At 40.5% G+C, this 26,277-nt stretch overlaps 1 protein-coding gene across 2 annotated transcripts in view; it reads right to left on the reverse strand.

Annotated features, from left to right (window-relative positions):
• The window catches only part of SPAG1 (sperm associated antigen 1), an 87,046-nt gene that overhangs the window by 25,185 nt on the left and 35,584 nt on the right, over window positions 1–26,277 (reverse strand). For both annotated transcript variants that reach the window (XM_070802846.1, XM_070802847.1), the window contains 3 exons: window positions 25,527–25,686; window positions 1,327–1,698; window positions 915–1,014 (listed from right to left, as the gene is read on the reverse strand). In XM_070802846.1, the coding sequence (XP_070658947.1) occupies window positions 915–1,014; window positions 1,327–1,698; window positions 25,527–25,686 (632 nt within the window). The remainder of the gene's footprint in view (window positions 1–914; window positions 1,015–1,326; window positions 1,699–25,526; window positions 25,687–26,277) is intronic.

Below are 26,277 nucleotides of genomic sequence, written 5' to 3' on the forward strand. Positions count from 1 at the left end.
CTCAGTATGTAACTTGTTGAGTACGATGGGTGACTACTGTGCTTGAGGGATGCACACGCAATCCCTGACCTCAGAGAGTTGAAATTCCTCTGCAGAGGGTGACGTAAGGGCCTACAGGTGTGAGAGTGGCAGTAAGTGTTCCAGCCATGCAGAAGACCATGAAGTCTGAGGTGACAAGGAAAGTGGAGAGGAGGGGCAAGCTGAGGAAAGATTCCTGAAGCAAAGTTTGCAGAGGGCATTACACATACAGACCAAAGGAGAGCAGAAAGCTTGTTGCCGGGAGGGGAAGGGGCGAGGGGTGCAGTGTGGTGACAAAGTGTTAGTCACTCAGTAGTGTCCGACTCTTTGCGAACCCATGGACTGTAGCCTGCCAGGATCCTCTGTCCCTGGAATTCTTCAGGCAAGAATACTGGAGTGGGTGGCTTTCCCTTCTCCAGGGGATCTTCCCGACTCAGGGATCCAACCCGGGCCTCCTGCATTGCCGGCAGATTCTTCACCACCTGAGCCACCAGGGAAGCAGAGATTATAATGATCTGCAACAGCATACTGGGCAACTGAACACAGGCTGAAACAGTCTGCACAAAATAATGCTTTAGGAAAAGTCATCCTGATGCCACGGTGGATTGGAGGAGGCAGAGACTCCGGTCAGAAGGCTTCTCCAAAACTCTGGGATCCATGTGGAAAGAGTATGATTAAGGTGGTAGCTAAGAAATAAAAGAAGTTTGCACAAACATCTTCTATAATTGTCTTCATATATGTAAAAGGATGTATGAGCTTTATGTGTTAACCAATTAACGCACCTTCAATGTCATAAAAAATCAGATTTACGCAGAAACGTTAGAAGGGTATTAAATACTGCATTCATCCCACTGAAATGATAATCTGTTGACAAAGCTGAAAAACGGGCAGTTTACCTGTTACAATCCTGAATACAGCCACTGCAGTTTCCGTCTTTGAGGTAACATGCTGCTCTATTTGAATATAAGATACTTAGATCGGCTGCACTTCCACTTCCTAAAAATCACATTTAATTAAATGGTTACAATCCATTGGCTAATCACAGTTCAGCAGAAGATTGAGGTCTCCGGCGGCACCGCGGTCCTACACCCGCGGCTAACGCGGCTGCGAGCAGCTGCCGGTGTACGCGCTGGCCGGAGGCCAAGCCCGTGACCGGCAGCTGCCCACGCGCCCCGCCCCGGGCACACGCGGCGCGCCCGGAGGTTCGGCCACATCCGCCCTGCCCTCGGTTCGCGGGAAGGGAACGGACGCAGTGGGCGCCTGTCATTCGCAAGGGGCCGGGGAGACCGCCGGGCGCAGCCCACTCACCTGCGGACTCCAGCTGCGCAATCGCCGCCGAGTACTTGAGCGCCGCCTCGGAGAACTGCCCATTTTGAAAGAGCTCGTTGCCCTGGCTCTTCAGGGCGGCGGGACCCATCGGGGCAGCGGACCCCGGCGGGGGCGCGGCGGGTCCCGGGGACGCGCCGGCCGCGGGCTCCCCGGCGCCCCGCCCGCCGCCCGCCGGGGCCGGGGCCCGCGGTCGATCGCGCTTGTCCGCGCCGGCCCCTGGCGTCCGGCCCCGCCGCGGCGCGCCCCTCTCCGGCCGCTTGCCGCCCTCGCTCCTGCGCGTCAGCTTCTTCTGGATGTTGCCCATGGCGCGCGGCTCGGCGGCGCTCCCGGCTCCCGCCGACTCCGCGGCCTCTGTGGGGAGTGGATGCGGGAAGTGACTGTTTGCATCATCCGGAGCAGCTACCGCCGAAGCCGCGGTAGTGCCGGCGCGGGGGCGGGGTCCCGGGCGAAGCCGGGAGGAGCCGGCCCGCCCCTCGCCGGGAGCCGGGCAGTTCCGGCGCCCCTGGGAGAGGCAGCGCTCCTGTGGACCCCGGGGGTTTCCCGGGCTGAGGACTCAAGTCAAGCCCGGATTTAACTCTTCGAACGCCGAAGAGCTTGGGATGTGAAAACCGGCATTTCAAACATCATTCCCTTCATCACAGCGTACGTGTCGAGGTAGACCTTACAAAATTTGTACTTTTTTTCCGCCTAACAATTTACAAATGAATGAATGAAGTTACTAAGACTTGAATACAACTGCACTCCCAAGTTAGGGTACCCTTTCCTTCTGTTAAAGAACTGGGAGAAGATAATTTTTTCAAATTATCTATTTCAAATAATCAAAAAATTATCAATTTTTTTTTCAAATTATCAAGTCCAAGTGATTTTTAAGGCATTTAAAAATGATTTTAGCAAAGAACTCACATAAAACAGACACCTAGTTTTTAAAAGGAACCTTAAAAAGTCAGTAAAATTTCCATTACAATACCTTACTCCAAGTTAAAAATTCCTCTGATCTTGATTGAAAGATTTCAAGTATTTATCAGAGCTTTAATAATTGATTATTGAACTGATTTTTAACTATGAAAATAACAAATATTTCATTGATGGGTGTCTAAATATTTAAAACAAAGCAATTCATCATTTCAAAGCACTAACTGCAGAGACTTCCCAACTTTCTCTTGTAATAAATTCTCATGTAATTTTTAATGAATGTATTTCCCATTCTGTTTCATGAATGTTAAAGCCAGAATCTGAAACACAGATGAAATAGAAAGCTACAAGTACATAAATGAAAATCAGTGGATAGGTGATGGTCACCTTAAGGCAAGCAATGAGTTTATCAGTTCAGTTCAGTCACTCAGTCGCGTCCGACTCTTTGCCACCCCACGAATCGCAGCACACCAGGCCTCCCTGTCCATCACCAACTCCCGGAGTCTACTCAAACTCATGTCCATCGAGCTGGTGATGCCATCCAGCCATCTCATAGCATATTGGGCACCTACCGACCTGGGGAGTTCCTCTTTCAGTATCCTATCATTTTGCCTTGTGAGAGGGCATCAGAGGGCAGACACACTGAAACCATAATCACAGAAAGCTAGCCTATCTGATCACATGGACCACAGCCTGTCTAATTCAATGAAACTAAGCCATGCCGTGTGGGGCCACCCAGGACAGACGGGTCATGGTGGAGAGGGCTGACAGAATGTGGTCCATTGGAGAAGGGAATGGCAAACCACTTCAGTATTCTTGCCTTGAGAACCCCATGAACAGTATGAAAAGGCAAAATGAGTGTATAAAAAGCACACTAATTAATAGAGTTTTCTATACAGCAGAATGACATTCAATTTTGGATCACTGACCAAAAGAGGCTTAATTATTAAAACAAAAGATGATCTTGTAATAGTGATAAACCCCTAGATTGAACCCAGTAGAATTATTACAGCAAAGCTCTAGTACTCTTCATCTGGTATTTGCTGCTCAGGTTCCACCCAGAATAAAAATGGACGGAAGCATAAATCAGTGTCAGCAGAAATGATGAGCAGCTAGTGTTGTTTTCGGTTCCCTTGTGTGTCATCATGTCTGACCAATACTGTTACTAAATTGCTGCTATTTATTTAAAACTTACTATGAGTCAGGACCTTTACTTACATAATCATTCTTCATTATCATTAGTCTTCATACCAAGTATCATCCCCACATTACAAATGAAGAAAGAGAGACACAAGGAAAAGACTAAGGAATTCGATCAAGCATGAAGATCTAGAAACAACGTAACTGGGACTCAGGATCCAGAGGAAATGAAATGAACGCTGTACCTCTTTCCTTAAGATTGAAATGCCCCTGAAATTTTCCTGCACAGGTAAGCAGAGGCCCAAACACGAAAGACCTGTGAGTCCTGGGGGCTATTTAGCTCCCTGGAACACATTCCAGAGGAGTCGTTCAGAAGATGGCTCCAAACATAGATCAGAGGAGGCCTTATCTGGAAGACACTGACTTGGGAATTTCGAGCATAAAAACAATCATTGAAGTTTGGTGGATGTGGAGGGAGTCACTGAGATCTTCCAAAGGATTCCTGAGAAATAAAACACTTAAAAAGATGATCAGAATTGCCAGTGGAAGTGGAGTATCACCTAGAAATGAGAGGAAAAAAAACGGGAAGGTGTACTGCTTCAGAAACCAAGAGGAAAGAGCATTTCCGGGACAAGGGAGTCAATGATTAACAACTGTCAAAGGAAGGAATGACCAACAGTTCTCACCGCATAAAGACTGAAGGAAACCATCAGATCTAAAAACCACAAAGACTTCAGTAGCCTTGGGTGGTGTGGTGGTTTAGGGTAGCTGGTAGATACAAAAATTCTCAATGAAATACTAGCAAACTGAATCCAATAGCATATTAAAAGCATTATACATCTTGACCAATGGGATTTATCTCAGGAATGGAAGAGTATTTCAACAGTAGAAAAAATCAATCTATTCAATACCTGCCATTAATAGAACATGGGGGAAAAACCATATAACCATAGCTGACACTGAAAAGGAACTTGACAAAATCCAATACTCTTTCATGATTTAAAAAAAAAAAAAAAAACTCAAAAAATGAAGAAGTAAAACTTCCAACATGATTAAGTATATTAAGTACATTTATGAAAAACTCACAGCTAAGATCATACTCAATAGTGAAACCCTAAAAGCTTTCCCCTGAAGATAGTTTTCACTGTAGCTACTCAACATTATACTGGAAGTTGTAACCTGGTCAGTTGAGACAAGAAAAAAGAAAGAAAAGACGTCCATACTGGAAAGGAAAAAGTAAAACTATCTCTATTCAAAGATAACATGATTATCTTCAGATAGATTCTTTAGGATTATATTTACATAATACACGAACACACACAAACCACCAGAGTTAATAAGAAAATTCAACAATTTCAGGGTACAAGTTGTTGTTCAGTCGCTCAGTAGTGTTTGACTCTTTTTCACCCCATGGACTACAACACACCAGGCTTCCCTGTCCTCTATCCCCTGGAGTTTTCTGAATGTTGAGTTTTCTGATAGTTTTCTGAAATGAACCAGAATCGTTTTTTGAATGCTGAGTTTCAAGCCAGCTTTTTCACTCTCCTCTTTCACCTTCATCAAGAGGCTCTTTAGTTCCTCTTCACTTTCTGCCATAAGGGTGGTGTCATCTGCATATCTGAAGTTACTATTACTTCTCCAGGCAGTCTTGATTCCACCTTGAGCTTCATCCAGCCCAGCATTTTGCATGATGTACTCGGCATATAAATTAAATAAGTAGGGTGACAATATACAGCCTTATAGTACTCCTTTCCCAATTCTGAAACAAATCCATTGTTCCATGTCCGGTTCGAACTATTGCTTCTTGACCTGTATACAGGTTTCTCAGGAGACAGGTATTCCCATCTGTTTTAGAATTTTCCACATTTTGTTGTGATCCACATAGTCAAAGGCTTTAGCATAGTCAATGAAGCAGAAGTAGATATTTTGGAATTCCCTTACTTTTTCAATGATCCAACGGATCTTGGCAATTTGATCTCTGGTTCCTCTGCCTTTTCTAAATCCAGCTTGAACACCTGGAAATTCTTGGTTCGCATGCTACTAATGCCAAGCTTGAAGGATTTTGAGCATAATCTTGCTAGTATGTGAAATGAGTGCAACCGTACAGTAATTTCAACATTCTTTGGCATTGCCTTTCTTTGGGATTGGAATGAAAACTGACCTTTTCCAATCCTGTTGCCGCTGCTGAGTTTTCCAAACTTGCTGGCACTTGAGTGCCGCACATTCACAGCATCATCTTTTAGGATTTGGAAAAGCTCAACTGGAATTCTGTCACCTCCACTAGCTTTATTCATAACAATGCTTCCTAAGGCCCACTTGACTTCACACTCCAGGACGTCTGGCTCTGGGTGTGTGATCACACCATCATGGTTGTCCAGGTCATTAGAATCTTTTCTTGTACAGTTCTTCTGTGTATTCTTGCCACCTCTTCTTAATATTCTCTGCTTCTGTTAGGTCCATACTGTTTCTGTCCTTTTTGGTGCCCATCTTTGCAAGAAATGTTCCCTTGGTATCTCTGATTTTCTTGAAGAGGTCTCTAGTCTTTCCCATTCTACTGTTTTCCTCTATTTCTTTGCCTTGTTCACTTAAGAAGGCTTTCTTATCTCTCCTTGGATCAACATATAAAAATCTGTTATTTTTATAAACTAGCAATGAAAATTTCTGAAAAGAAATTACAAAAACAATTCCATTTACAATAGTATTCAAAGAAGTAAAATATTAAGGCAATTTTAACCAAGGCAATGGGGCTTGTGGGATAAATATTGCTGAAAGACATTAAATGGAAAAATATCTCTTCATCATGGATAGGAATACTTTCTTTTGTTAAAATATCCATACTATACAAAGCAGTCTACAGATTCAACATAATCCCTATCAAAAATCCATAACTTTTTTGGCAGAAATGGAAAAGCTGATCCTTCACTTTGTATGGAATTTCAAGAGGCCTAGAATAGCCAAAACAATCTTGAAAAAGAACAGAATCAAACGACTTACACTTCAGATTTAAAAACTTATGGAAAGCTACAGTAATCAAAACAGTATGATACTGATATAACGATAGACATGTAGATCAATGAAATAGAGAGCTCAGAAATAAGCTCACATATCTATGGCCAAGTGATTTTTTTTAGGGTAACATATGTTTTGCTGCTGCTAAGTTGCTTCAGTCGTGTCTGACTCTGTGCAACCCCATAGACAGTGGCCCACCAGGCTCCCGTGTCCCTGGGATTCTCCAGGCAAGAACACTGGAGTGGGTTGCCATTTCCTTCTCCAATGCATCAAAGGGAAAAGTGAAAGTGAAGTCGCTCAGTCGTGTCCAACTCTTCGAGACCCCATGGTCTGCAGCCTACCAGGCTCCTCCGTCCATGGGATTTTCCAGGCAAGAGTACTGGAGTGGGGGTGCCATTGCCTTCTCCAACATATGTTTTAATTTTTATCAAATGGAAATCAATGTGATAGTACAATGAAACCTCTGAAAACCACGGCTTTGACCACATCAGTCAGTCCATCAATCAGGTGGGGTTTTTTTTTTTTTTTTTTTTGTGGCATATTTGATTTACAGTATTATATAAGTTTTAGGTATACAAAATAGTGATTTGCAGTTTTTAAAGGTTAGACTCTATTTATAGTTATTATAAAACATTGACTATATTCCCTGTGCTGTATAATAAATCCTTGTAGCTTATTTGTTTTATACAGAATAGTTGTACCACTTAATTTGCCCCCCCCAGCATGCCCCTCCCCCTCCCTTTCCCCTCTGGTAACCACTAGTTTGTTCTCTGTGAGTCTGTTTCTTTTTTGTTGTATCCACTAGCTTATTTTATTTTTTAGATTCCACATATAAGTTTTATCATACAGTATTTGTCTTTCTCTGACTTATTTCACTAAGCGTTAATCCCCTTCATCCACATGATGCTGCAAATGACAAAATTTCACTCTTTTTTAGGATGGAGTAGTATTCCTGTGTGTGTGTGAATATCATATTTTCTTTAGCCATTCATCTGCCGATGGACACAGGCTGCTTGCATATCTTGGCTATTGTAAATAACGCTGCTATGAACATTGGGGTGCATGCATCTTTTCGAATTAGCGCTTTTGTTTTATTTGAATATATACCCTGGAGTAGAGCTGCTGGATCATATGGTAGTTCTACTTTAGTTTATTGAGAAACTGCCATGCTGTTTTCCAGGCTGCCTGCACCAATCTGTGTTCCCACCAACAGTGCACAAGGGTTACAATTTCTCCACATCCTTGCCAACATTTGTTATTTGTGGTCTTTTTGATGCTAGCCACTCTGACAGATGTGAGGTGATATCTCACTGTGGTTTTGATTTGTATTTCTCTGATGATTAATGATGTTGAGCATCTTTTCCTGTGCCTGTTGGCTATTTATATATCTTCTTTGGAAAGATGTCTATTCAGATGTTCTGCCCATTTTCTAATTGAGTGGTTTGTTTTGACAGAGCAAGTTAGCACTGTTTATATATGTGGGATATTAATCTCTATTGATCATATCATTTGCAAATATATTCTCTCATTCAGTAGATTGTCTTTTTGTTTTGTTGGTGATTTCCTTTGCTATACTTTTTAGTTCGATTAGGTCCCATTTCTTTATTTTTGCTTTTGTTTTCTTTGACTTAGGAGACATATTCCTCCCCCCCCCCCCCCAAAAAAAAATACAACTTATGTCAAAGAATGTTTTTCCTAAGTTTTCTTCAGGAGTTTTATGGTTTCTGGTCCTAGATTTAGGTCTTTAATCCATTTTGAGTTTACTTTTGTATACGGTGGTAGAAAATGTTCTAATTTCATTCTTTTACTTGGAACTGTTTAGTCTTCCCAGTACCACTTATTGGAGAGACTGTTTTTTCTCCATTATATATTCTTGCTTTCTTTATTGTAGCTTAATTGACCATAAGTGTGTGGGTATGGCCAACTAACTTCTGACAAAGATGCCAAATCCATTCAATAAGGAAAGAATAGTTTTTTTTTTTTTTTTTTAACAAATGATGTTAGGATAACTAGATTTCTACATGTCAAACAATAACAAAAACCCCCCAAAACCAAAGCTAAGTTGGACTCCTTCTTATATGAATTAATCAAAATAAATAAATGACCTAAAAATAAGAGCTAAAACCCTAGAACTCTTAGAAGAAAACATTGGAGTAAATCTACATGACCTTGGATTTAACAGTCGATTTTTGTATACGACACCAAACTTTTGTGCCTCAACTGATATTACCAAGAAAGTTTTAAAACCTGTGGAATGGAAGAAATATGCTAATCAAGTATCTGATAAGAGTCTAGTATTCAGAATATATAAATAACACTTAAAGTGAAACAATAAAAAGACAACCTTCAAAATGGGCAAATGACTTGAATAAACATTTCTCCAAAGAAGACACACAAATGGCTAATAAACACATGGAAAATGATCAACATAATAAGTCATTGTTGTTGTTCAGTCGCTAAGTCATGTCCGACTCTTTTTGGCTCCTTGGACCACAGCATGCCAGGCTTCCCTGTCTTTCACTATCTCCTAGAGTTTGCTCAAACTCATGTCCACTAAGTCGATGATGCCATCCGACCATCTCGTCCTCTGTCGTCCCCTTCTCCTCCTGCCCTCAATCTTTTCCAGCATCAAGGTCTTTTCCAATAAGTTGGCTCTTCCCATCAGGTGGCCAAAGTTTTGGAGCTTCAGCTTCAGCATCAGTCTTTCCAATGAATATTCAGGGTTGATTTTCTTTCGAATTGACTGGTTTGATCTCCACGCTGTCCAAGAGCATGTCCTTGTCAAAAGTTTTCTCCAGCACCACAGTTGGAAAGTATCAATTCTTTGGCGCTTAGCCTTCTTTATGGTCCAACTCTCACATCTGTACATGACTACTGGAAAAACTGTGGCTTTAAGTATACAGACCATGGATGGCAAAGTGATATCTCTGCTTTTTAATACCCTGTCTAGGTTTGTCATAGCTTTTCTTCCAAGGAGCAGGTGTCTTTTAATTTCATGGCTGCAGTCACTGTCCACAGTGATTCTGGAGCCCCCCCAAAATAGTATCTGTCACTGTTTCCACTTTTTCCCCATCTATTTGCCATGAAGTGATGGGATGATGTCATGATCTTAGCTTTTTTGAGGGAAATCCAAATCAAAACCATAAGGAATTAACACTTTTCACCCCTTGGGATGGTTATACTGAAAGTGGTGAACTATAACAGGTGTTTGAAACAATGTGGAGGAATTGGAATCTTTATATATTGCTAGTGAGAATATAAAATGGTGTAGCCGCTTTGGAAAACAGTCTTGCAGTTCCTTTAGAAGGTAAACATACAGTTTCCATATAAACCAGTATTCTACTCTTAAGTTTGCTGCTGCTACTGCTGCTAAGTCGCTTCAGTCGTGTCCGACTCTGTGTGACCCTGTAGACGGCAGCCCACCAGGCTCCTCCATCCCTGGGATTCTCCAGGCAAGAACACTGGAGTGGGTTGCCATTTCCTTCTCCAATGCATGAAAGGGAAAAGTGAAAGTGAAGTCGCTCAGTCGTGTCCGACTCTTCACGACCCCATGGACTGTAGCCCACCAGGCTCCTCCATCCATGGGATTCTCCAGACAAGTCTACTGGAGTGGGGTGCCATTGCCTTCTCTGACTCTTAAGTTTATACCTCCCCAAATTATAAACATATGTACATGCACAGACACAAACCAAAAATTCCTGTACATGAATGTTTATAGAAGCATTATTTATAATAGCCACAAAGTAGAAAAACCCAAATGTCCATCAACTGATTAATGAAAAAAGAAAATGTGATATTATCCATGCAATGGAATATTTGTCCATAAAAAGGAGTGAAGTACTAAAACATTGGTCTTAGTAATATTTTTTTGGATATGTCTACTCAGACAAGGGAAATAAAAGTAAAAACAAACAAATGGGACTACATCAAGCTAAAGAACTTTTGCACAGCAAACTATGAAGAACTGAAAAGGCTACCTATTGAATGGAAGAAGATATTTGTAAACAATATATCTGATAAGGAGTTAGTATCCAAAATATATAAACAACTCATATAACTCAATAGCAAAAAAACAAACAGCTTGGTTTAAAAATGGACATAGGATATGAATAAACATTTTTCCTAAAAAAACATACAGATGGCCAATAGGTACATGAAAAGATGCTCAACACTACTGATCATCAGAGATTAAAACAACAATGATCTATCAGCTCACACCTGTCAGAATGGCTATTATCAAAACGACAACAATTAAGTGTTAGCAAAGATGTGGAGAAAGTGTAATCCTTGTGCACTCTTGGTAGAAATGTGAATTGGTATAGCAAGTATGGAGAACAGTACGGAAGTTCCTCAAAAAATTAAAAATAGAACTATCATACTAACAATTCCACTCCTGGGTATTTGTCTGAAGAAAACAAAAGCACTAATCAGAAAAGATAAATACACCTCTCAGCGTTATTTACAACAGCCAAGATATGGAAGCAACCTAAGTGCCCAGTAATAGATGAACGGATAAAGAAGATGTAATTTATTTATATATAAACACACACTCCAGTATTCTTGCCAGGAGAATCCCATGGACAGAGGAGCCCGGCAGGCTATGGTCCATAGGGTCACAAAGAGTCGGACAAACTGAAGCGACTTGGCACACACTTAGCATGTGTGTGTGTGTATATATATATATATATATTTATAATGAAATATTATATTGGTCATAAAAAATGAAATCTTGCCATTTGTGACAACATAGATAAATGTACAGGGTATTATGCTAGGTGAAATGAGTCAGAGAAAAACAAATAATGTATGATTTCACTTACATGTGGAATATAAAAACAAAGCAAATGAACAAACATAACAAAACAGTCAAGATACAGGTGGTTGCTGGAGGCAAAAGGGCTGAAGGGAGGAGGTTTTCTGAGGAAGATTAAGAGACGCAGATTCCAGTTGCAAAAATAAATGAGTCACAGTTATGAAATGTATAGTACGGGGAATATAGTCAACAATTATGTAATACCTTTACATGGTGACAGATCATAGCTAGACTTACTGTGGGGATCATTTTGAAATGTATAGAGATATGAACTCGCAAAGAGTCGGACACGACTGAGCAACTGAACTGAACTGACTGATGAACTCACTAAGTTGTATAACATGTTGTTGGTCAACTATACTTCAAAACCAAACAAACAAATGCACATTAAATAGAAAAAAGATCAGATCTGTGGTTACCAGAGGTGGGGAACGCGGGGAGGGGGAACTGGATGAAGGCAGTCAGATGTCCAGTTATGAGATAAGTACTAGGGATGTAATGTGCAACATGATAAACATAATTAACAGTTTTATATGAAAGCTGTTAAGAGAACAACAGTTTTAAGAGTTCTCATCATAAGGAATAAGATTTTCTATTTAAAAAATTTCATTACCATATGAGATGATGGATGCTTTCTAAGCTTATTGTGCTAATCATTTCATGGTTTATGTGTCAAATCATTATGCTGTACACCTTAAACTTGATACAGTGCTGATGTCAATTATATCTCAATAAAACTGAAAGGGGAAAAACAAAGCATGAAGTACTGATACATATTGCAACATGGATGAACCCTGAAAACATCATGCTATCGTGAGAGAAGCCAGACACAAAAGGCCACATATTGCATGATCCCATTACATGAGATATTCAGGACAGACAAATCCATAGAGACAGAAAGTTGATTAGTAGTTGCCAGGGGGAAAGGGAGACAGGACTCATTGCTAATGGGTATGGGATTTCTTTTTGTGATGATAAAATGTTTTAAAATTAGACAATCGGGATGGTTGTACAACCTTGCTGCTGCTGCTGCTGCTGCTAAGTAGCTTCAGTTGTGTCCGACTCTGTGCGACCCCATAGACGGCAGCCCACCAGGCTCCCCTGTCCCTGGGATTCTCCAGGCAAGAACACTGGAGTGGGTTGCCATTTCCTTCTCCAATGCATGAAAGTGAAAAGTGAAAGTGAAGTCACTCAGTCATGTCTGACTCTTAGCGACCCCGTGGACTGCAGCCTACCAGGCTCCCCCGTCCATGGGATTTTCCAGGCAAGAGTACTGGAGTGGGGTGCCATTGCCTTCTCTGTGTACAACCTTGTGAGTACGCTAAAATCCAGTGAATTTGTAAAGGGTGAATTTTATGATACAGGAATTACATCTCAATTTTTTTTTAAAAATTGAGATATAAATTTTATCTTACCCTTGTTTTATTTTATCTTACCCTTGACAACAAAGAATACTTTTTTTTCTATCCTGGTTAATTGGATGGGAGAGGAAAAAAGAATCTAATTTTCATCTTTTTATTAGCAATACAAAATGTATTGATCATTTAATTTCTTGAATAGTGATTTATCTAATTATATGCTTTGTGGACAGAGGAGCCTGGCGGGCTGCAGTCCATGGGGTCACAAACAGTTGGACATGACTGAGCGACTGAGCGCGCGCACACGCGCACACACACACACACACACACACACACATGCTTTGTTCATTTTGGTTCTAGGCTCTTTAACTTGGTTTTATTGCTTTGTAAAAGTTCTTCATATTTAATGTCATTAACCCCTTGCACTTCTCTTATTTTGTCATTTGCCTTTTAATATTTTTTGGTATCTATGATATAATTTTTAATTTTTACATAATCAAAATAATTCTTTTTCTTTATGATTTTGTGCCTTTTAACTCTTTGAAATTTCCACCTTGACACCCTCCTGATTCCAACAAGTCTAGGACAAGAAAACTATTTATATTTTATTCTTCTGTCTGTTAATGACTTTAATTTTCTTATATTTCATTTTTAAGCAGGGAACAAGCGACAACACTACCAGGGAGTCTAGATGCTACTTTCCTCTGATGGCCACTTCTAAATGCTCTCTCCTAGGGACTTGTGTGCATGCTCAGTCATGTCTGATTCTGCGGCCCCATGGATTGTAGCTCTCTAGGCTCCTCTATCCATGGGATTCTCCAGGCAAAAATGCTGGAGTGGGTCACCATTTTCTTCTCCAAGGGATCTTCCCATCTCAAGGATCAAACATGCGTCTCCTGCATTGGCAGGCAGATTCTTTACCACTGGGACACCCCCTCTACTAGAGAAAGAAAATGAAAATAGGGAAGCTTCCGAGAAAGCCCAGGAATTCAAATCCCAGAACCAATCAGCTTTGGGAGTCCTTAGAAGGACAGGTGAAGAAAGCCTATCAATTGTCTTATCTCAGTACCTGACACAGAGTAGGTGCTCAGTAGCTGTCCGCTGTTAAATTAAACCCATTGGTTACGTTGTACCTCAGTCTGGATGAATTGGGCCTGGCCAACCCAGGTGGAGCCCGCAGGGGAGCAGCATTATCACCTGAGGTTAGAACACACTAATTGCTGCATTTTCCCATGGTATTTAGGGCTCCTTGCATCATACCCCATAATGACTGAGGGTTCTTTCTTGGAATGTGGTGGGAGGGGAACCACCAGCAAAGATTCCAACTTGATAACCTCTCTCTGGGCTTTCACATTATTTTCCTAAAAGTAACTTGGATTTCTCCTGTCTTGTCCAAGCCTTCAGGACCTCTCTGTCCATGTTATCTAACAATGGAACTTGGTAAAAATGAATATAAGATAGTTCCATTGTTCTTATTTCATCTTCAAAGCAATGCTACTGGGCTTCCAGCCATTTAATCTACTTAATCTTTTTTTTTTCTAATATATCTTGGGATTTTTTATGAATATAGAAAAACCCCAAAATATAGGACTTGATAGGAAAACATACATTAAAATTTTATACACAGTTAAATCTTAACAGTAAAAACAATTCATACAGATTCATGCATAAGGAGAATGGAGGTGGTGGGGGAGGAATCCAGCAAAAAACTGCAGTCGTTTCTTTGAGCTGTGAATTAAGGTTAATCTACCTAATCTTGATTTGCTTTCCTGAGAAAGGGGAATTTAAAATTTTCTATCCTTCCTATAAGACATTTTTGTTCTCTGAATCTTGTGTATTTGTATGCATTCCCTAATCTACAAATGATTATGGAGGGCCATGAATGCCAGGATCAGAAATGGTCCTCGTAAAGCTCTGATTGCTTGGAGATCTGAATACTGCTACTCTATGGGACTTGCCTTAGGGATAACCACCTAACTCAGACAGAAACATATCAATCTGATAAGTGATATTACACTACAACGATCCTGACTCAGATTTTTAATCATGGAACCATGTGTGTTACGGGCTTCCCGTGTACCTCAGTTGGTAAAGAATCTGCCGGCAATACAGGAGACCCAGTTTCGATTCCTGGGTGGGGAAGATCCCCTGGAGAAGGGAATGGCTACCCACTCCAGTACTCTTTCCTGGCGAATCCCATGGACAGAGGAGCCTGGCTGGCTACTGTCCATGGAGTAGCGAGAGTTGGACATGACTCAGCAACTAAACCACCACCATGTGTATTACAGATTTTTTGATTAGCCCTCTCTTGTTTATCTCTAATTGTGAAGAAGGCATTTTAGTATTTTGAGATACAATTGACACAAAACATTGTATAAGTTTAAGTTGTACAGTGTGGTGATTTGATACATATATGCTGCTGCTGCTGCTAAGTCGCTTCAGTGTGTCTGACTCTGTGTGACCCCATAGACGGCAGCCCACCAGGCTTCCCCGTCCCTGGGATTCTCCAAGCAAGAACACCGGAATGGGTTGCCATTTCCTTCTCCAATGCATGAAAGTAAAAAGTGAAAGTGAAGTTGCTCAGTTGTGTCCGACTTTTAGCACACCGGAATGGGTTGCCATTTCCTTCTCCAATGCATGAAAGTAAAAAGTGAAAGTGAAGTTGCTCAGTCGTGTCCGACTTTTAGCGACTCCATGGACCGCAGCCTACCAGGCTCCTCCGTCCATGGATTTTCCAGGCAAGAGTACTGGAGTGGGATGCCATTGCCTTCTCCGTGATACACATATATATATTGCAAAATGATTACCACAATAGGGTTACTTAACACATCCTTCACCTTGCAAAACTACTATATTTTTTGTAGTAAGAATATTTAAGATCTACTTTCTTAGCAACTTTCAAGTATATAATATGGTATTGTTAACTATAGACATCATGCTGTATACTGAATCCCCAGAACTTACTCATCTTATAACTGGAAGTTTATACCCTTTGACTAACTTCTCCCAATACCTCCAACCCTCAGCACCTGGCAACCACCATTCTAGTCTCTATTATTATGAATTTGGCTTTTTTAAGATTCCACACATAAGTGAGATCATACAATATTTATCTTTCTCTGACTTGCCTCACTTAGCATAGTATCCTCAAGTTCCACCCACGTTGTTAAAAATGGCAGGATTTTCCTTTATATTATGGCAAGATAATATTCCTTTTGAGTGTGTGTGTGTATCTGTGTCTGTGTCTGTTTCACACACTTTCTGTACTTATTCATCTGTTGGTAGATACTAAGATTGTTTCCATGTCTTGGCTATTGGGAATAATACTGCAATAAACAATGGATATCTCTTCAAGACAGTGATCTCATTTCTTTTGGACATACACCCAGAAGTGAGATGGCTGAATCATATTGAAATTTTTTTAGTTAAAATGTAATTTTTAATTTTTTTACTTAAAAATTTGAAAATAGTTCTATTTTTAATATTTTGAGGAACCACCATACTCTTTTCCATAGTGGTTATATTCCAACAGTGTACACGAGTTCCCTTTTCTCCATATCCTTGCTGACACTTGTGATCTCTTGTCTTCTTGATGATGGCCATTCACACAGAGTGAGGTTTTCATTGTGGTTTGGCTTTCCATTTCCCTGATGATTAATGATACTGAGCACCTTTTCATGTACTTGTTGGCCAAATGAAGGTCTTCTTTGGGAAAATGTCTATTCAGTTCCTCTGCCCATTTTTTAAATCAAAATCAATATTAGTCCTTAACTCACTTGTTTCTCAACATATGTTCAAACTCTGATAAGAGTTCTTGGTACAGCATCAGCACAAGAGTGGATAAACACCAAATCCTACCTGTTTCTTTCACAGGACAGCCCGGTGATGTTCAGCCTGGGTTTTATGGAACCTATACTTTCTTGCTGTTGTTGTTCATTCGCTAAGTCATGTCTGACCCTTTGCAACCCCGTGAACTGCAGCAGGCCAGGCTTCCCTGTACTTCACTGTCTCCCAGAGTTTGCTCAAACTCATGTCCATTGAGTTGGTGATGCCATCCAATCATCTCATCTTCTTTTTCCTGCTTCTTCATCGGCCCTCAATCTTTCCCAGCATCAGGGTCTTTTTCTAATGAGTCAGCTCCTTGCATCAGGTAGCCAAAGTATTGCAGCTTCAGCTTCAGCATCAGTCCTTCCAATGAACATACAGGACTGATTTCCTTTAGGACTGACTGGTTTGATCTCCATGCTGTCCAAGGAACGCTCAAGAGTCTTCTCCAGCACCACAATTTGAAGGCATCAACTCTTTGGCATTCAGCCTTCTTATGGTCCAATTCTCATATCTGTACATGACTATTGGAAAAAGTATACCTTTGACTATATGGACTTTCGTCAGCAAAGTAATGTCTCTGGTTTTTAATATGCTCTCTGGGTTTGTGACAAGCTTTTCTTCCAAGGAGCAAGCATCTTTTAATTTCGTGGCTACAGTTACCTGCAGTGATTTTGGAGCCAAAAAAAACACCAAAATCTGTCACTGTTTCTACTTTTTCCCCCATCTATTTGCCAAGTGATAGGAATGGATGCCATGATCTTTGTTTTCTGAATGTTGAGTTTTAAGCCAGCTTTTTCACTCTCTTCTTTCACCTTCATCAAGAGGCTTTTTAGTTCCTCTAAGTTTTCTGCCATTAGAGTGGTATCATTTGAATATCTGAGGTTGTTGATATTTCTCCCAGCAATCTTGGTTCCAGCTTTGAGTCATCCAGCCTGGCATTTTGCTGTTGTACTCTGCATATAAGTTAAATAAGCAGGATGACAGTATATAGCCTTGACGCACTCCTTTCCCAATTTTGAACCAGTCCGTTGTTCCATGTCGGCTACTAACTGTTGCTTCTTGTCCCGCATACAGGTTTCTCAGGAGACAGGTAAAGTGGTCTGGTATTCCCATCTCTTTCAGAATTTTCCAGTTTGCTGTGATCCACACAGTCAAAGGCTTTTGTGTAGTCAACGAAGCAGATGTTTTTCTGGAATTCCCTTGCTTTTTCTATAATCCAATAGATGTTGGCAATTTGATCTCTGGTTCCTCTGCCTTTTCTAAATCCAGCTTGAACATCTGAAAGTTCTCAGTTCACGTACTGCCGAAGCCTAGCTGGAAGGATTTTAAGCATAATCTTGCTAGCATGTGAAATGAGTGCAATTATTGGTAATTTGAATATTCTTTGGCATTGCCTTTATTTGGGATTGGAATGAAAACTGACCTTTTCCGGTCCTAGAACATTGTTGAGTTTTCCAAATTTGCTGGCATATTGAGTGCAGCACTTTCACAGAATCATCTTTTAGGATTTGAAATAGCTCAGCTGGAATTCCATCACCTCCACTAGCTTTGTTCGTAGTAATGCTTCCTAAGGCCCACTTGACTTTACACTCCAGGATGTCTGGCTCTAGGTGGGTGACCACACCATCATGGTTATCTGGGTCATTAAGACCTTTTTTGTCTAGTTCTGTGTATTCTTGCCACCTCTTCTTAATCTCGTCTCCTTCTCTTAGGGCCTTGCTGTTTCTGTCCTTTATTGTGCCCATCTTTACATGAAATGTTCCCTTGGTATCTCCAATCTTCTTGAAGAGATCTTTAGTTTTTCCTATTCTATTGTTTTCCTCTATTTCTTTGCATTGTTCGCTTAAGAAAGCTTTCTTATCTTTCCTTGCTATTTTCTGGAACTCAGCATTCAGTTGGGTATATCTTTCCCTTTCTCCTTTGCCTTGCACTTCTCTTCTTTTCTCAATTACTTGGAAGGCCTCCTCAGACAACCACTTAGCCTTCCTGCATTTCTTTTTCTTGGGGATGGTTTTGGTCACTACCTCCTGTACAGTGTTACAAACCTCCATTGATAGTTCTTCAGGCACTAATCCCTTGAGTCTATCCATCACTTCCACCACATAATCAAAAGGGATTTGATTAAGGGCATACCTGAATGGTCCAGTGGTTTTCCCTACTTTCTTTAAGTCTGAATTTGGCAAAGAGTTCATGATCTGAGCCACAGTCAGTTCCAGGTCTTGTTTTTGCTGACTGTATAGAGCTTTCCCATCTTCAGGTACAAAGAATATAATCAATCTGATTTCAGTATTGACCATTTGGTGATGTCCATGTGTAGAGTTGTCTCTTTTGTGGCTGGAAGAGGGTGTCTGCTATGACCAGTGCATTCTGTTGGCAAAACTCTGTTAGCCTTTGCCCTGCCTCATTTTGTACTCCAAGGCTAAACTTGCCTGTTACTCCAGGTATCACCTGACTTTCTACTTTTGCATTCCAGCCCCCTATGATGAAAAGGACATCTTTTTTTTTTTTTTTTTTGGTGTTCTGGAAGGTCTTATAGGTCTTCATATAACCAGTCAACTTCAGCTTCTTTGGCATCAGTGATTGGGACATAGATTTGGATTACTGTAATGTTGAATGGTTTGCCTTAGAGGTGAACAGAGATCATTCTGTCATTTCTGAGACTGTATCCTAGTACTGTATTTCAGACTCTTTAGTTGACTTTGAGGGCTACTCCATTTCTTCTAAGGGATTCTTGCCCATGGTAGTAGATACAGTGGTCATCTGAATTAAATTTGCCCATTCCCATCCATTTTAGTTCACTGATACCTAAAATGTCAATGTTTACTCTTGCTATCTCCTGCTTGACGACATCCAATTTACCTTGATTCATGGATCTCACGTTCCAGGTTCCTACACAACATTCTTTACAGTACTGGACTTTACTTTCACCACCAGACACATCCACAACTGAGTGATATTTTCGCTTGATCCCAGCCTCTCCATTCTTTCTGGAGCTGTTTCTCCCCAGTAGTGTATTGGACACCTACCCACCTGGAGGGCTCATCTTCCAGTGTCATATCTTTTTGCCTTTTCATTGTGTTCATGGGGTTCTCGAGGCAAGAATACTGAAGTGGTTTGCCATTCCCTTCTCCAGTGAACCACGTTTTGTCAGGCCCTAAGTAGCAGGGACATGCCCTTCAGCTGCTCCACATGGCCAGGTGACATGCCGGGTGCCCTAGTTCTCCCACCATTGGTTCTCACGGAGCACACAAACCTTCACCGGGCACTAGGCATCAGTCAGCATGCTGCCCAAAGGCACTGCTGGAGTCCCTGGGCCTTAGTTGGCATCTAACAACCATCTTGAAGAGACAGACTTTGGAATCTCACACATTTGAAGCCATATTCTATCCACGTGACTTACAATCTGTGCAAATGTGGCAAACAACCTTTCTAAGCTTCCATTTCCTAATCTCTATGTGTGTGTTAGTCGCTCAGTCGTGTCCAACTCTTTGCAACCCCATGGACTGTAGCCCACCAGGCTCCTCTGTCCATGGGATTCTCCAGGCAGGAACACTGGGGTGGGTTGCCACTTCCTTCTCCAGGGGATCTTCCCGACCCAGGGATCAAACCCGTGTCTCCTGCATTACAGGCAAATACTTTAAGTATGGATAATTAATCGCTTCCTTGAGGATTGAGTGAAAAACTATATGTAAAGCACTTTCATAGTTCTTCATGGGTGCTAATTGGTCAAAAAAAGTAATGAGAAGTGTGATTCCTGTCAATATGGAGTAAATAAACTCCACCCTGTGTCTCACACTGAATACAACTAACAACCTTGGACAGAATTCATGGAGCAGTTATATGAGGACACTGAAAATAAAATGGTAACAGGCTGATGAGGGATGGAACTAGAATTGGAAATACCGCCCAAACAGCAGTCAGTTTCTCCATTTTCTTTTCTTTGATATTTCCTATCCTGGATCAATGGCAGTTTAAAACCCAGAACAGTCTGCTGGGTATGGAAGGAAATAGCTTTAGGAGATGCCCTCTATTATTTATCTTTTAAAACAACAACAACAAAAAAGATATTTAGCCCCTATGGGGAAATTCCCTATTTACATTTGCTTTGTTTTTCCTTTCTCTCCAGTCCCAGTCCCCAAACAGTGCATTAGCAAGTGCAGAGGCAGCGGCAATCAAGTAGATACTTAAAACCGTGGGGGAGAGGAACTCTTATGCTGGTCAGAGAAACTGGTCCCTAGGATATCCCCATTCTTTTTCTTTCCTCTTGCTGCTCAGTCCTAGAGGCACATAGTCATGGGATGTGTACAGTAGAATTAAATTGTTTTCTAGCCAGAGGAAGAGGAAGAAAAACCTCTGAGAGCCACAAAGAGTAGGGAAGAATCACAGAGAGGAGGGAACTTAAAAAAACAATTTTATAATTGTATCTGAAATGAGCTTGCCTGCCAGGGGATCCATATGCATAAATCTAACTTCAAACATTCTACCAAAATTTTTGAGAAGTGATTTTACAGGGGAAACCATTGCCCAGACCCCAGGTGGTCATGGGGTGGTACATAAGTGGGACAGATTCAGATAACACTGCAAAAGTTTTGAAAATAAATTGACAATAGAACCATAGTTCACAGAATTAGGTAGGAAAACTGTTACCCAAAACTAACCAGATTTTAAAAGTTCCACATCAGAGTTGAACAAAACTGAAAATCACATATAATAATATTAAGAATTGCTAATATACAGTACAAAATTCCTTACAAGTGAGGAAGAAAGAAAATATTAACATTTAGCAAGGGAAAAGGCAATTAAGTAATACCAAACCCTGAGTAGGGCTTCCCTGGTGGCTCCGTGGCAAAGAATCCACCTGCCAATGCAGGAGACGTGGATTCAATCCCTGGGTAGGGAAGATCCCCTGGAGAAGGAAATGGCAACCCATTCCAGTATTCTTGCCTGGGAAGTCCCACGGACAGAGAAGCCCATGGAGTTGCAAAAGAGTCAGACACGACTTAGTAACTAAACAACAACCACAACAAAATGCAAATTAGAACCACAATGAGAAACCACCATACACCTAAGCAAATGGCTAAAAATATTTTTAAACATAAAATGCCAAATGCTGGCAAGAATGTGAAGCAGCTAGAACTCTCATATGCTTCTTAGTTCAGTTCAGTTCAGTCACTCATTCATGTCCGACTCTTTGCGACCCCATGGACTGCAGCACACCAGGCTTCCCTGTCCATCACCAACTCCCGGAGCTTACTCAAACTCATGTCCATCAAGTCAGTGATGCCATTGAACCATCTCATCCTCTGTCATCCCCTTCTCCTCTCACCTTCAATCTTTCCCAGCATCAGGGTCTTTTCCAATGAGTCACTTCTTCAAATCAGGTGGCCAAAGTATTGGAGTTTCAGCTTCAGCTTCAGTCCTTCCAATGAATATTCAGGACTTATTTCCTGTAGGATGGACTGGTTGAATCTCCTTGCAGTCCAAGGGACTCTCAAGAGTCTTCTCCAACACCACAGATCAAAAGCATCAGATCTTTGGCACTCAGCTTTCTTTATAGTCCAACTCTCACATCCATACATGACTACTGGGAAAACCATAGCTTTGACTAGACAGACCTTTGTTGGCAAAGTAATGCCTCTGCTTTTTAATATGCTGTCTAGGTTGGTCATAACTTTTCTTCCAAGGAGCAAGCATCTTTTAATTTCATGGCTGCAGTCACCATCTGCAGTGATTTTGGAGCCCCAAAAGCAAAGTCTGTCACTGTTTTCATTGTTTCCCCATCTATTTGCCATGAAGTGATGGGACCAGATGCCATGATCTTAGTTTTCTGAATGTTGAGCTTTAAGCCAACTTTTTTCACTTTCATCAAGAGGCTCTTTAGTTCTTCACTTTCTGCCATAAGGGTGGTATCATCTGCATATCTGAGGTTATTGATATTTCTCCCAGCAATCTTGATTCCAGCTTGTGCTTCATCCAACCCAGCGTTTCTCATGATGCACTCTGCATGTAAGTTAAATAAGCAGGGTGACAATATACAGCATTGACGTACTCCTTTTCCTATTTGGAACCAGTCTGTTGTTCCATGTCCAGTTCTAACTGTTGCTGTTATGAATCTGTTGTTCATACAGATTTCTCAAGAGGCAGGTCAAGTGGTCTGGTATTCCCATCTCTTTCAGAATTTTCCACAGTTTATTGTGATTCACACAGTCAAAGGCTTTGGCATAGTCAATAAAGCAGAAGTAGATGTTTTTCTGGAACTCTTTTGTTTTTTTCATGATCCAGAGGATGTTGGCAATTTGATCTCTGTTCCTCTGCCTTTTCTAAATCTAGCTTGAACATCTGGAAGTTCACAGTTCATGTACTGTTGAAGCCATATACTTCTCATGGGAATGCTTCTCATGGGAATGAAAAATGCTGCTTATGGGAATAAAATGAAAATGCTGCTCATGGGAATGAAAAATGGTACTGCCATTCTGGAAAAGCAGTTGGAAGATTTTAGTAAAGTTAAACATACACTTGCCCTGTGACTCACAGTTCACTCCTGGTATTTACCCTAGAGAAATGAAAACATATGTTCACCCAAAAATCTGTGCATGAATCTTAGTAGCATATTTTATGAATAGATAAATCTTAAATCTTAGTATTTATCTATTCATAAATACCAAATACTGGAAAAAAAAACCCAAATGCCCTTGAACAAATGAAGGGATAAACAAGCAGCGATATACCCATGTAAAGGTGTACTACTCAGTAATAAAAAAAGAATGAATCAAAGATACATGCAGCTACATGAATGAATCTCAGTGACATTATGCTGAGTGAAGGAAGCTAGTTGCAGAAGGTTACATATTCTCTGTTTCCATTGATGTCACTTTCCGGGAAAAGTTAAACTGTAAGAACAGATAATAGATCAATGGCTACCCAAGGCTTGGGGTGAGGGGAGGGTTTGGCTAAAAGGGAAGCAAAAAAGAAAGAATACTTTCTTTTGGTCAACAATTTGTGATGAAATTGTTCTGTATCCTGACTGCAGTGATGGTTATACGAAATTATACACGTGTTAGAACTGCACACCAAAAAAGTCCATTTTTACTATTGTAGTTTTTGTTATTTAGTTGCTAAGTAGTGTCCAACTCTTTTGTGACCTCATGGACTGTAGCTCCTCTGTCCATGCAATTCTCCAGACGAGAATACTGGAGTGGGTAGCCATTCCCTTCTCTGGGTCATCTTCCCGACCCAGAGATTGAACTTGTTCTCCTGATTGGCAAGCTGATTCTTTGCCACTGAGCCACCAGGGAAGCCCACTTTTACTATATGTAAATTTTAAAAATAATTGTAAAATAATAGCAAAAGACGCTTACTCCTTGGAAGGAAAGTTATGACCAACCTAGATAACATATTCAAAAGCAGAGACATTACTTTGCCAACAAAGGTTCATCTAGTCAAGGCTATGGTTTTTCCTGTGGTCATGTATGGATGTGAGAGTTGGACTGTGAAGAAGGCTGAGCACCGAAGAATTGATGCTTTTGAACTGTGGTGTTGGAGAAGACTCTTGAGAGTCCCTTGGACTGCAAGGAGATCCAACCAGTCCATTCTGAAGGAGATCAGCCCTGGGATTTCTTTGGAAGGAATGATGCTAAAGCTGAAAGTCCAGTACTTTGGCCACCTCATGCGAAGAGTTGACTCATTGGAAAAGACTCTGATGCTGGGAGGGATTGGGGGCAAGAGGAGAAGGGGACGACAGAGGATGAGATGGCTGGATGGCATCACTGACTCGATGGACGTGAGTCTCAGTGCACTCCGGGAGTTGGTGATGGACAGGGAGGCCTGGCGTTCTGCGATTCATGGGGTCGCAAAGAGTTGGACACGACTGAGCGACTGATCTGATCTGATATTGTTTCAGATAAGACTTTAACTCTTTGTAATGCAAAATGCTGGCTAATTATCTTGGTACATATAAACCCTAAGAAAAACATTTGTTGCCAGAACTTACTTAAAAAGGTGCGCCTCAGTCCTTGAAGAGCTGCCTACTTTAAAGTCTCCTTTCTTCCCTTTGGTGCCCTCACTTTCTTTCCTATCCTCTCTCAGTTGCTCTGCTCTGTCTCCGCTTCTCTCACCTCCTCCTTTTCTGTGCTTTTGTCTTCATCCTAGCTTAACCGGTCATATATTAACCTGAGGTATGTATTTTACGTTATATTTTTTGCCACTTAAAAAAAAAAAAAACCAAAAACTTATACTCCTTGTTTTTTTTTTTTTTTTGTTTTTAGTTGAATGACTTGAACATTTTATATTTCTCCCTCAAAATTAAAATATTCTGTCAAATTACTTAAAGTTGATTTTTACCTGTGAATGATTTTCAACACTGACATTTCCCCCTTAGTTGCTCAGGAGTTCTCAAGAAGAAACAAAAACTTCCTCTTGCTCTGGTCAGGTGAAAAGGCAGATTTTTTTCACTTAAAGTTGATATAACTTTCATTGTCTTACATTATGAAGATGAAAATTTATATAGTCTAGATTCTTTTTTAAAAAAACAATTACATCAAAAGTGAAATTGCGTATTTTTAAAAAATTTCTTTGGAGAGAGGCATGTACAGCAATAGTGCATTCATTTTTAGGTATATAACCCCTCTGAAGTCAACATATTTGTTTGAAACTAAGCAGCTACCCATAAAACAATCATCTCAGAGATTGATTGAAGGTTAACTTACAAATGGTTGGTGACAAACAAGCAGCCATTTGTATGTAAAGGTGATAATCAGGAATTAAACTGAGTATTAGAAAAGATGTCAGACTATGAAGAAAAATAGGTTTGAGAGATTGTATTAAGGAAAAGATTTTAACTAGACTTACATGCTGATCATTTCATGATATATAAAATTATTGAAACATGTTGTACACCCAAAACCAACATAATATTATAAGTCAATTATACTTCAATAATAAAAGAAAAAAAGATGAGCTGTATTGAGAAAAAGAAGAAAAAACTTGCTTGTGGATTTATAAGGTAAAGGCTATAAAAAGTTTGGTAGACTAAGAATTTCTGTACGAATAGAAAATTTGAACCAGCTAATCATATAACAAGATAGCTCTTTTGCATAAATGAAAGAGAAAAGATGTCTTACTCTTATCTCCACTGCCATCTTCATGTTTTATTCCACTGTCCTTTTCATCTTCATCTTCTGAGTTTTCTACTTCCTGAATAACCATCCTTTTCCCCTTGGTTTGAGTCTTAGATGCAGGTTCAGAATTTTTCAGATCTCTTTCAACCTCTGACAAGGTTTTCTACAACATAATCACCATGTTAAAGAAAAATTTTTTCTTTAGTAAAAAATACAACTATTCTTGCAGGTAATAATATGAAGATATTGAAAAGTGAATAAAGATAACTAAGATGAAGCTTTTTATGGTGGTCTTTATTTTTCTTTTCAAACAACTTCATTGATTTCTCTGATTATAATTATATATTTCCATTATAAAAAAATTAAAGTATAACAAGCATAAAAAAGGAAAAAAAACTATCTGCAATCTCGCCTCTCAGATAAACTACTGATATTCTGATGATCATCTTCCTATATATGTTTGTATGCATATAAACTTGCAGACATGTCCAAAAAGTTTTATAAAAATTAAACCATACTGCTGCTGCTGCTGCTAAGTCGCTTCAGTCGTATCTGCTCTGTGACCCCATAGACGGCAGCCCACCAGCCCCCCCATCCCTGGGATTCTCCAGGCAAGAACACTGGAGTGGGTTGCCATTTCCTTTTCTAATGCATGAAAGTGAAAAGTGAAAGTGAAGTCGTTCAGTCATGTCCGACTCTTAGCGACCCCATGGACTGTAGCCTACCAGGCTCTCCCGTCCATGGGATTTTCCAG

This window comes from Bos indicus, chromosome 14, assembly GCF_029378745.1.
Source record: "Bos indicus isolate NIAB-ARS_2022 breed Sahiwal x Tharparkar chromosome 14, NIAB-ARS_B.indTharparkar_mat_pri_1.0, whole genome shotgun sequence".
In the NCBI taxonomy this organism is placed as follows: Eukaryota; Metazoa; Chordata; class Mammalia; order Artiodactyla; family Bovidae; genus Bos; species Bos indicus.